Raw genomic sequence first — 12,907 nt, 5'->3', positions numbered from 1 at the left:
AGCAGATAAGGGGGCGTCCGATCACCACCGTCGCTGCCGTCCGTGTGACCCGTTTACAGCTCTGCCGGTAGAAGCGCGGGGGCGCAAAAGTCTGTGACGTCACACTTAGTGCTGTCTTGAGGCCAGCGCAGCAGGGTTCGTCGTTGAAATCTGCAGATGCAAGTAATTCACGGAAGCTGAGCGTCGAAAGGCACGCCTTCAGGTCAGAATGTCACGTCTTCAGGTCAGAACAAGGCAGCGCACTATGGCAGCAGGCAGTCAGGGGTAACCCACCTGTAAGGTGAAAACAAAGCAGATAAGGGGGCGTCCGATCACCACCGTCGCTGCCGTCCGTGTGACCCGTTTACAGCTCGGCCGGTAGAAGCGCGAGGGCGCAAAAGTCCGTGACGTCACACTTAGTGCTGTCTTGAGGCCAGCGCAGCAGGGTTCGTCGTTGAAATCTGTAAGGCGAAAACAAAGCAGATAAGGGGGCGTCCGATCACCAGCATCGCTGCCGTCCGTGTGCAAGCCGACAAAGCCTGCAGCACATCATCAATGCATGTGCCAATCGCTGCTTCTTGGTCACATGATTTTAACGTGAGTACTATGTCTTAGGATAGATGGCGCTGAAAACCGCTGGTGCGCTTCGATGCGTTTCGTGCGTGAGCTTGCGAACACTGCTTCAGGCCACCACACTGCTGCAGGTGCTTTGCTGGGGCACGGTCGGACTCTAGCCGAGCCAGGCAGAGCCTCGAGCATACAAAGCGCGCGTTGCCGCCTCTTCAGTCTGACCATGCCTGCGGTTTCGCTTGATGCGATAATTTCAGTAGCTCTGCCCACCTGCTGCAAAGAACTGGCTCTGATGTCATCATCATCATTGAAGCGATGTGGTTCTTACACGTATCTAGCAAAGGTCACGTCCAACATTAAAAATCGGCCACGAGCACTAGGAGAGTTACAACTACTGCAGCTACTGTCAGATGCCGCTAGGACACTTTTGCTGCCTCCTGGTGCAAAAATCGAAACTGTGCGAGATTTGCAGACTTACAGACGTTTTTGCGATCGTATTATGTAAACCCACATGGAAATACAATCGTATTAGCCGTACAAAAACACATTGCCTCTATAGGGCATCGGCCAGGAACCAAAAAAAAAAGTATTATGCCGAAAAACGTATTTAGTGGAATCGTATCAACGAGATTTTACTTTCATTATATTGGCAGCAGGAAAATAAGAAACAAGAAAAATGTGTCCCAGCCCGCCTCGCTAAGCATAGCAGGCTTAATAGCAGCACCAGCTGCATTGTAACAGTAGCGCCAAGTGTTGGCAACTGGCAGGGAAGGGGGGTGGGGGGGAGCACTTCTGAGACATTTGTCTTAGTCTCCTCCTAGATAGGTTCACTGGTTTTCTTTCAAAGGTGCAATAATGGAAGTAAAAAGCTGTGCTGGACTGATACACAACCCTTTGCAAATGGTACTGGTGTTTCTTGTACACAGAAAGCTTGCTTTAGTAGACATCAATGAATGACATATGTTGGCATAATAAAGAAAATTTGTGTACAGTAGTGCTCCAGTAAAGTGGTGGTCCCAGGTTTGAACCCTAGACCAGGATGAATTTTTCTTGAACTACGAAGCCTTTGTGGAAGATGTATAGCTTTCCTTTGTAGCTGTATGGCTACGCATGGGTGATGCGAATGAGTATTTGCTGCCTTACAACTAAATAATTATGATGTACCTTAGGGAGGTATTCTTGTGCTACTGATTTTTAGCATGTACGTAGGCAAAATTTATAATGTGCATTGTACACTGGTATTGGCAGATTTTTAAATTTTTTTCTCTTGTAATTAACTAGAATGGCAAATGATTCTTTATAGTCTATTCGCTTGGCCGTGGGGAAGCTGTCTCAAGGTTGATACCACTAAACTGAAAGCAGTAGTTTTTCACAGTAAAGATCCTCAGGTCTTGCCAAACTACATATATATATTAGCCGCCATGGTGGCTCGGTGGTTATGGTGTTTGGCTGCTGATCCGAAGGACGCGGGTTCGATCCCGGCTGTGGCAGTCTCATTTTGATGGAAGCGAAATAAATGCTAGAGGCCTGTGTAATGTGCGATGTCTGTGCACGTTAAAAAAAGCCAGTTGAATGAAATTTCCGGAGCCCTCCACTACGGGGTCCCTCATAGCCTGAGTCACGTTGGGACGTTAAACCTCATGAACCAACCAACACAAATTTAATTCTGCGCGCGGTGAAGTTGTATAAAATTAAAATTCCTGCCTTAACTTCTTTCAGTACCGTAGAGACTACAGTCGAGCCCACATATAACGGCCCCACTTAAGACGAACTTTCGCTTATAACGAACGAGACCTGCGCGACCGTCAAAATATACATTGTTTCAATGGCACAAAATCACACGTATAATGAACGTCATTAAGCCCTGCTGATCGGTTACAGCGAACGGATGGCTTAAGTCCGGCGCTGTAATGCAAGATAACCTACCTCCGACCCCTTTGTGCGCCCGGCGCGCGGCATGTTTTCCCGAGCATCATCGGCGAACTGTGCGCCTCGTTTCGTGCTGCTCTCAAGCAAGTGCATGCTTCTGCTTTAAATAAACTGGAAACCTCCCTCATCGGATCTGCGCTGCAAAAACAGATGTCCGTCACGGGCTTTTTCGCAAAGAAAAAATTTTGTGTTTTGACAAGCAACTGTCTTTAAAGCTGTGGTCCACTTACTACGAACTTCGGGATATAACGAATGGTCGCCGTGTGACGCTCATATTCGTTATAAGCGGACTTGACTATTTTGATTTTGTTAACAAGCCTAGTAGTACAGAGTGGACTGTAACAGTAGATACACTAGGCCAAAATAAGCATGTTTTTCCAACAGCGGGGAAATTACTGCTACACAATGCATTTTTTTGTTTGCATAATACCTATGGTAATTTAGTGTTTGATACAACAGTATCAAACCTTGACATATTAGTCATGGAAAAAAACGACTATCTTATCGTTAACATAGATTGCACTAAACCCACTCAGTCATTGTTTAAGAAATATGTGGCATAAGAGAAATTCTGAATCGAATCACACAGTGCCCTTGAAGTAAAAAATGTTTTGCTTAGGTAGCAGTTGGAAGCTTACATCAGAATATACCGTACACATAGTGTATGTATACCACACGGAAATGTGACATACCACAGAGTATATATGGCTTCTTAGGTGTGAAATGCTTGGAAACTAGGTTGGCTTGTGTGGACAAAAGCACCTTTTGCCATGGTGTTCTTTGGCCAAAGCTGTTCTTGCTTTTTTACAATTCATCATAATCATAAAGCAGAAAATGATGTCTGTGCCCTGAATGTTTATGGATTTAATTGCTTTGTACATTCTTAATCTATTCATGCATAATCCCACTGTGATATTGTATATTCACACGTTTTTCTTATCGTATTTGCCTTTTCTGCATGTCTGCTTTTCCTCTGGAAGAATGGACAGAACCAATGTTCATCTTGTTTTTCTGTGCTAGTGTTGCAAAACTGGTCGGGGGCTTCTCTGCTGCATTTTTGCATCTCGCATCTTGTCCTCCTCTGATACCTGGGATGTAAGCGGATCAACAAAAGTAAAAAAAGAGCACCTAGCCCTTGGGGGAAGGGAAGGGAGATTGGGGGGGTGCGTGCGGCCTGTAAGACTCACAGAATTGTCGTGCCAGTTTGGGCTGCCAGATGGCACACCAAATGCAGCCCTTAATCCCAAGTAAATTTTCAGGCCACTCCAGGGCTAAGTTGCATAGCGAGGTCCACTACCAGTATGAGAGCTATGGTGAGTAGCACCCATGACAACACTAGAGCAGAGCACTGCGTTGCTCCCTCGGCCTGGTAATTAGGCATCCACGGGCAGTCACTAGAACGGGAGAGAGGGAGAGCCACAGCAGGCTTGCCTATTGTGAGGGCAGTATCCATAAGAACTGGCCACACAGGCCAGTGCCAAGGAAGCTTGCAGCATTGCGGCCTTTGCCATGGGCCATCTTGTAAGGTTCCTAACATATATGACAAAACAAAGGCCTATCTCAAGGCATGCTTAACATGTGGTGCCACTGTATGATGGACATACATACATGCATACATACAGGAACTTTATTGCAAGATATATATGCAGTATATGCAGTTAGTAGCGTGCGCCTACAGAAGCGCAAGCGCTTGTGGGCGGCCCATGGCATTCACAACAATGTGTAGTCAATACAAAACACTGAAAGTCATTCATTGTAAAAATAAAAAAAATAAAACAAACCAGATACAATGCATATAGTTCAGTCATACCGATTGATAATAAAGTAAAGCAAACGAAATTACAGTCAATAAACAGAACACAAATTTCAGTAACAGTTGTTTTTCTATGTGCAGTGCAGAAAGTTGCGATTGGTTATGACAGGGACTGGGTAGTCTTTATGTAACTAATGATTAAAGTGCAAGTAGCTTTTGCACTAAGCAGTCGGCCTCATTGTCAACTTTTTCAGTTTGGCCATTAAATGCTTAGTTATTGTCACTGCCAACTCTACAGGAGGTGAGACCTTAGTCGGGTAGACTGTCGGTCTTGTTTTCCTGCCCCCCCCACCACCACTCTGTGTTGATGGAAGTACCTTTTTGCCAGCTCCACCGTGTGAGAGCACTCATGTGCAATTTTTTCCGTGCTTGCATGGAATTTGAGCATTAGTTCGAACAGCAGATTTTTCAATTCTTCTTCTTTATATATATAGCGTGGCATAGTACAGTAGCTAATTCTTCAGGCTTGTGAGACAAAGCTGTGTCTTTGCCCAGTTTATTTTTTTCTATTGTTTTCTCTGAGAACATTGCCCTGGCCTTACAAAGCGGAGGGAAAAGAGTGAGAGAGTCCAAGCTGGTGAACCGCTATCTTGCAGGCTACTTTGACTGGGATGAGTACCTCAAGGAGACAAACTCCCAGCCAGCACCATCAACATGCTTCAAGCAGGCAAGTTGGCTTCTCTTGTTCACCCATGCTCTCCCACCATGGTGGCTCTGTGTCAGTGACGTTTGGCTGCTGAGCGTGAGTGCACAGCTTTGGAACTGGTAATGGCAGCTGAATTTTAATTCATTCAATTCGTCAAGTGGAGGCATATATAGCAGTTCAAAACATTGGTGAGCAGGGCTTCCTGTGTGATTATTAGCTGCCCTGTTTGCTCAAATGTGGCGCTAGATTTTTTTTCCTCTGATCATCGGCTTTGGAATGCATCTCGAAATATTTTCGGAGCTGAGGCACAAGTAAAGGCAGGTTTTTCTCTTTCACTATGGTTTAATATAGCTACAATCAGCTCAGCCACTTGAGCTTTACAGTGAAACTGAAGATCCCTAGAATTCGACGAGCTTGAACATGTGGAACTTGCAGGTAAAGCATGCAAAATCTTTTTGAGCTAGCATTAGAAACACTGACTTAATCGCCAATTAAAACTAGCAGTGTGTAGGCTTCTCCACATCGCACAGTGCCGTGTGGGCAGGCGTGTGATGACGTCTCATCTATGGAGCTCGTACATTTACAGCTCAGAAACGCTTCCTTTAAACGAAAAAAAACAAAAAACAGGCAGCGCCTGTGGAGTATTGTTTGGCGGCATGCGATGGTGCACAGCTAGTTGTGGGCGAAGGCAGCAGAAATTTGATTGTCACCACTGAGCTTCTCCGCACTCCTTCGATGCTATGGGAAGCCCGAGGTTTAATCGTTGATTATGTCACCATTACAGATGCTTGTGCAAGAAAACTTGGCACATTTTACCTATAGCCTTTACATATATAGATTTGAATCCTTGTATATTGTTGAGTTCTGAAAAAGAGACGCAGCTGCCCTTTAAAGAGGACAATGGTATTAGAGCTATTTTCCTTATTTTTAGGCCAATTCTATCAAAGCTAAAACGGCTTGCTCAGTTTTTTATATTCATTTCGAATTTGCAATTACACTGTAAAAGCCCACATATAACACAGACCCGCATATAATACGAGGTGTAATTTGGGGATAGCAGAAATGGAAAAAAGTTTTCACCCACATGTAATGCGAGTAAGGAAAGGCAGTCAGCTCGAAGATTCATTCTGGAAGCCGCAGAAGCTGAATGTCCTCATTTGTCTACATAGAGGTGGTTCAACAGCGCAAACACACACAGACCAAGTAAGAGACGAGACACAAACCAGCGCTGAACTTACACCTGATTTTTTATTAGGAAGAAGCACGTCATATATACGTACACACACGAAAAACAGCGCACATGCGCAATGTCAACAAGACTCCTAGTGCTAGTACATGGTAAAAACCACTTTAAAAGCACGAGTGCATCTGCACAACCGCTACCCACTATGTAGCATATTGATTTCTCGAAGTGATAATGTAACAAATGGCGTACTCACGCACCCTTCACTTTTCCTGATAATATGAAATGCCTCAGCTACTCTTCTAGTGCGCTGGTCAGAATGAGCGAACAGGACATCATTATCATCAAAAAACGGCGTCGTGCATTTGCACGTGAAACAATGCTTAGCTAGGTTAGTTTCTTTCTTCCTTACCACCGCTATGCATCAACACCAACTAGCCCAATCTGCAGTTCTTCTACAGTTCATTTGTCTACGCTGGTGCACCTTATACGACATGCATGTGGCATGTGTTGCCGTGGCAACAAATTATCTGGCAGGTACAGAGCTGGGAGCCGCGAGCATGCGCACACCTGTTCTGACATACGTGCGGGCACAGCCATCTGTTGACTGCATCGCAACACAAAGCAGTGATGTGCAGTGTTCCGTTTTCTGCACTATGCATGGGGGCTCAAAGTTAACTAATGCGACAAGTGCAAGATACTGCCGTTTGGAAATGTCACGATGTTTCACCTCAAGTTAGGTGAGCAAGGAATTCGTATTTCCTGAACATTTAAGAGGTTAATAGTTTGAGTAGTGAAATTGCACTGCGAATTTAGTTGAATCGAACAGAATTGCAAACACTATTTGCGAATTGTTCTAAGTTTTGAATATGCGTACAGTCCTACTCAAAACCAGCTAACTCAAAAAAGTGAAGGACGCCAACAGCTGCAGACACCAAGGTGCGTAGGGGAATGTTTCCTATTTTTTAATTTGTGGCGTTGATCAATGGGGGAATAATGCTGTGATTAATCTGTCGCCTAAACACTAATAATAAAGCAGAAGAAAAAAGCAACCATGCCGCCGGTGGGATCCGAACCCACGACCCCGAATTTCGCGTCCGGTGCTCTACCAACTGAGCTACAGCGACTGCCTTCGGGGGTACTTATGTTTGCGTGTAGCTAAACCTTGAGAGTTTTTCACCAGTGCCACCCTCGTTCATAGCGGCAGATGTAGTATGTCCTGTATTACCACGAGCTTGACGTGGAACGTCATCGAACTGTCAGGGCGGAAGCTGTGCAAGAGCACTCTTATGCTACCTATGACATCAAGCAACAGATTAATCACAGCATTATTCTCCCATCGGTCAGATCCACAAATTGAAAAAAAAAAAACAGAAAACATTCCCCTGTGCACCTTGGTGTCAGTGGCTGTTGGCTTCCTTCATATATACGTCAGACGAGCCCCTCATTGTCACTTCCCTTAACTCAAAAAAAAGTCTGCAGCTGGAGCAAGATAGTCAGTAGATGAGGCCTTTGTCTTGCAGTGGACAGAGCTAGACTGATAACGACACGAGAAGGCCAGAAGTGCTTGAACGTATGCTGAGTGTGCCTCCTTCCCCATCTTGTTATTTTGGGCTCGCAGAACCCGGTGCCACCCAAGAACGAGTTTTGTGCGGGCATGAAGCTGGAGGCACAGGACCCCCGCAATGTGACCTCCACCTGCATCGCCACAGTGGTGGGCATCCAGGGACCCCGGCTGCGGCTCCGCCTCGATGGGGGCGACAACAAGAACGACTTCTGGCGCCTGGTTGACTCTGAGGTGGGTCCGGGCCTGCGGATGGAGAGCAGGGCAGCACATAGGCCTTTGCTCATGTCTTCAGAACCATTGTGGAAATGCATGTTATGGACCTCGGATTAAGGGATTTCCATGCAGATATGGCTGTTAGTTATAGGGATGCTGGCCCCCTTGCCATCCCTGCTGTCGTGAAAAATGTTGTGAAGTGTGTCAGAGATTGATCTATTTGTATGCCAAAGTGAAGGCTGTGAAAACAGTAGATGCCTTGTCAGTGCTTTAAAAGTGGCCTCATTGGAACCATGGTGTAAGAATAGAGCATTTAGGCGTTGACACTCACCGCGTTAGAGAGCACGCACAGGTAGTGTTCATGCTCTAGTTCATGCACGGACTGCTGCACCTTGCGGGCTTATCAATTGTGGAGTGAGAAATGCAGTGAAGCAGCGTGTCTGGCTTTCAGCGGTGTTCTCAGCTGCCAGGGTGTATCTCGGTGCATGAACGCTACGTGCTCCGTTTCTACCTTGTGGTGGGCACCACTCATAGAGAAGTTAAGCTCAGAACTTGGCATTTGTGTCACGGTTTGGTACTACCCACGATGATAATTGTACAAGCTCCCGTGATGGCCTGGGCTGAGCCCGTGGATGGTCATCATGGCTGGCCGTGGCTGGACCACGCACATCTGCATGGTCCAGCCAAGTCCAGAAGCCTACTCGACGCAATTATGGGTAGCAAGTGCTTTGTGCCGAACTGCAGCTCGGGTACTAGATTTGCGCAGATTGAGTGCCACTTTTAAAGCTCCATCAAAGCATGCTGGCCTGGAACTGTGGTGCCAGGTAATCCCCAGAGCATATTGGATATTGCAAACAAGTGACTATGTCTGTTATGCAGTTATGAGTTGGTCATTTAGTGGGCGTGTGTTTCTGAGAAGTCTATGTATTTGTCATCCAAGTACAGTAAAAGCTTGTTAATTCGAACCTCGATAATTCGAATTTTCGTATAATTCGAACTATTTGGTCCAGCCAAGCTCCATAGAGATCTGTGTATAAAAAGGCCCGTTAATTCGAAAGCGAGTCGGTTCCGCTATGGATATTTCGAACTACGCGCTGCCGCATCTGTGCGGCTTGGCACACAGCACGTGGCCAAAAAAATAAAAGAAAGCACCTCCGCATAGTTAGCGGGCTGCGCACGTCCTAAACTGGGACAGAAGGTGGAACCAGATAAGACAGTGGAAGAGGGTAAAGCCTAAATGGCGCCATCACCGGCGCGGCGGCCGGCGGTGCTGGAGGGTAGGGGTTGGCAGCCGTGGTGGCGGCTGCCTACCCTCCGTTCCGCGCAGCCTCCGAAACTCGCAACTAAATACTCGTTAATTTGAGCCCTGTTCATTCGGAAATATGGATAAGTGCTGTCAGCGCGGTCTCAGCCAACGCCCATGAAAGGCTAGGACTTCAGACAGGCACTACAAATCACGTGCGAAAAACTTTGATTACGATGCCGGCTTTCAGCATCGGCCGGCGGTCAGCCGCTGGCCAGAAGCGGCCAGCGTGGGCTGTCAGCGCGGACCAATCGGGGCGCTAATGCGTCCGACTTCCGCCTGCATCTACAACATGGCTGCACCTGCCGAAGCGGCCTCTCGCGTCACTACGAACTCGTCGTTGCCGCTACACTGTGCCTTATGTTCACAGCAAACAAAAGTCGCATGAAGCTTTCGCTTTGTCTGAAGATGCCCGCAGCACAAAATTTTTGCGATGAAACGCACCAGATTTTCAAAATGCTTCTGGATTTTCAAAGCTGCTAGGCTTAGCCACTACGCGTCGGTTGACTTCAGGAAGCGCGGGAGGTTCTAACAGGTTAACTATTTTGGTTTGGAAACAGGTCACAAAGAATAATTCGTCCTCTTTGTCATCATTGAATAAACAATAGCTTAATTTGTAAATGCACAGCTGTTCTTTTCAGCATTTTACTATTTACTAAGCATATGGAAACACGCCGTTTCTAAATCCTGGCGGCAGCCGCCCGTTTCCCGCCACTTGTGCTGCAAGACGGCGGTGCATCGGCATTCCGCCGCGCCGCTCAAAATCCGCAGCGCCAGTTCTCTCCATGTGGATCGCCCATAAGGCGAGCATACTGAAAACGAGCCTTGCACATCCGAACAAGCGCTGGCACTCTGCAAAGTTCGCTTCTCGTCCTTGCTAGAGCTAACGTCAAAAGGTAAACACACCGTGATGTTATCGCTGCGCAGCATCTTGGCGCACTGACAAGAAATGAGGTGACGGTGCGAACCGGAGGGAAGCATTTACAACTGACGCCTTTTTTTTTTTTTTCAAATTCTGAGACAAAGATCAGGGGTGGGTGGGTTCATTATGCGAGTGGGTTCGTTACACGAGTAAATACGGTATGTATACCATAATGCTAATGGTTCTTGTCAGTTTTTTCGAGGCCATTTGATAATTCAAACATTGGATAATTCAAACTTTTTTTCCGGTCCGTTGAAGTTCAAATTAACGAGCTTTTACTGTAGACGGATGCACTGATTGTCAGAATCTGGGCTCCTGGCTATGCGACAATAGCCCATCAAGCTGTGATTGAATGTATTTTGTGAATAATCTTGTGAATGCACAAAATCATATCTCTTGGCAGTGCCACTTTAGGCTGCGGTGGAGGGCTCTGGATTATTGTTAGACCACCTGGTATTCTTTAATGTGTGCTGACATCGCATAGCACACAGCCTTTTGTGCTTCATCTCCATTGAAGTGTGGCCGCTGCAGCCGGGATTGAGCCTGGGTCCTCTGGCTCAGTAGCCAAGCGTTTTACCCACTGATGTTCTCCCGGGTTGAAAAGTCTGGAGTTAATGAGGCCAGCGAATAAAATAATTTGGCCTACTAATGTTGGTCTGGACCCTTCATTGTCTATGTGGATGACTTCACTTTTTGAAGAACTGCCTACATGGCACACTAGGTGCAAAATGTCATGGTAGCGGAGCTATTTTTCTCAGTGATCTCATGGCCTCCAGCTGTTTGCACCCACTGTGCATTTTGGTGCCACAAAATGCAATCTTATGAAAAGCTGAGACTGTGGCAGCAACATTTATAACAAATATGCAGCTGCATAATCTGCACACCTTTCGAACTCTCGGTTGAGAATTTCTTAGCAGTGCAATGTTGTGGGCAACATAGTCATTTTAGCAGCCCTACTGCAACTCTTCTGAACTAACGTTCACCAAGTCCAGTTTACAGCCGCATAGGCATTTTGTCTCTTCGCGTGCACCTTAATCTTTCCTTGAGATGGTCAACCGCTCAGCATTGTAAGTGTTGACGCAAAAGATGAGCTTCGGGGAAGGAATGCCAGGGGCAATATCAAATCATTTTCCCGTCGCTTAGCTAAAAATTCACTGCACTAGCCACTGAAAGGTTGCAAATGCATTCTTGGTTCACATTCGCTCGCATGTAGTTGCGGGGGCATTCTGCTACCCAGCGCGAGAGCACACGTTCGATTCCTGGCTGTGCAGGCAGTATTCCTTATGTGTGCAAAATGCGGAAATGCCGTTGAGATGTTTGCGCATATTACAGAACCCGAGGCGGCCGAAATGAACCATGTTCTCTATACCTCATCTTGCAGCATCGGCGCAGATTACACTGCTCAAGCAATGTTTGAATGTACATGTAGGCTCTTGGTCCAAATGTGGCACCATTTGTCGTTAAGGGGGCTCTGAAAGGTGCTCTAATGAAGTTGTGGTACCATTGTGATATTAAAGTATGCCCTTTCACGAATATCCTCCAGTAAGAATTTTTTTGATGCGCTTTGTAGAAGCCAAGTTATCTGTAGTTAAAATTTGAATTTCATGGTCTTCGCACGTTTCCCTCTCCTCTGTCACTTCTGGCAAGCTGAAAGGTCAGCAGTCCTCCGCTGGCCTCACCGCCGGGGGCGGAGCTTTCTGACATGGCAGAGCTACGCCGTTTATTGGCTGCGGCCATGGTAGCTGCCTGACGTCTGAACGAATCTAACCAATAGCCATCTCTGAAAACTGGTATACGCAGTAGCCATGCGACAGAGGAGGGTGTGAGCATGAAAAAATCGCTGAAAAGGGCTTGCCAACTTTTACACGAGATTGTGGGTTCTCTGCTGCATGTGGTAGAAGTGCATTGTTTGACAACACAATGCAGTTTTTGGGCAAGTTGATGTACTCTCAGAAGGTGTTTCAGATCCCCTTAAAAAGTGGTAAAGCTGACCATCTGCTCAGCAGTCATACAGATGAACCAAAAACACTTGCAATAAATACATTTCGATAACAATCTCTGAAGGCTGTTCCACCGATTCATGTAGTCCCAGCTAGTAGAAACACTATGTAGTGTAAAATGACTCGGTGTTGATAACAGTTGTAATCCTTCTGTGCCTTGTTGCACTTGAACAAGCACACATAACACGCCACAGCACTGAGCGGTTCTGCAAGACCTGCAGAACAACCGCAGCAGCTCTTAAGCTTCATAGGCCCGTTTGTCGTGGCGCCATTTGTCGACATTGAAGAGGCTCGAGTGTTGAACAAGATCGGGGTGTGCTGTCGGGCGGAGTGTTCTTGTTCTTGCACTGTGATTGGAACACACAAATTTCTTGGCTTCCCCTTCATTTGCCTTCTCCTCCTTGGCTGGTCCTTGGTGGGCTGTCTGTGTGAACATGCATTTGTCAAGGTTCTGCGCGACTCGTGAGGAGGCAGACATACTGCTTGCAGAGTGACAACTGTGTTGTGAGGGTATAGCAACTCACTGGGCATGTTGGCTGCTAGTTGTTTTGTGGCATCTTGCCTTCTGCTTTCATCTGGGCATGGTGCACATTTTGAAGGGTGTTGGTTTTCCTTCCTTAAGCTTAAGGATAAAATTCGATGCAAAGGCCCTAACCCCACCCCCCCCACCCCCCTTTTTTTTTGTAGCGAGAGCTACACTTGGCTACCAGTTGTGCATTTCACGGTGGCTGGGAGAGGCCAGTTGTGCGCATGCGCCGTTACCATGGCAACCGGAGAGGAGC

The 12,907-nt window shown here is 46.7% G+C and overlaps 1 protein-coding gene across 6 annotated transcripts in view; it reads left to right on the top strand.

Annotated features, from left to right (window-relative positions):
- Scm (Polycomb protein Scm) overlaps positions 1-12,907 on the top strand; it is a 94,881-nt gene that overhangs the window by 35,641 nt on the left and 46,333 nt on the right. For all 6 annotated transcript variants that reach the window (XM_077632927.1, XM_077632925.1, XM_077632926.1 and 3 more), the window contains 2 exons: positions 4,888-4,958; positions 7,742-7,918. In XM_077632927.1, the coding sequence (XP_077489053.1) occupies positions 4,888-4,958; positions 7,742-7,918 (248 nt within the window). The remainder of the gene's footprint in view (positions 1-4,887; positions 4,959-7,741; positions 7,919-12,907) is intronic.

The sequence above is a fragment of the Amblyomma americanum genome, chromosome 7 (genome assembly GCF_052857255.1).
Source record: "Amblyomma americanum isolate KBUSLIRL-KWMA chromosome 7, ASM5285725v1, whole genome shotgun sequence".
NCBI lineage: Eukaryota > Metazoa > Arthropoda > Arachnida > Ixodida > Ixodidae > Amblyomma > Amblyomma americanum.
The sequence above is the reverse complement of the archived record's forward strand: the minus strand, read 5'-3'. Positions and strand labels throughout refer to the sequence as shown.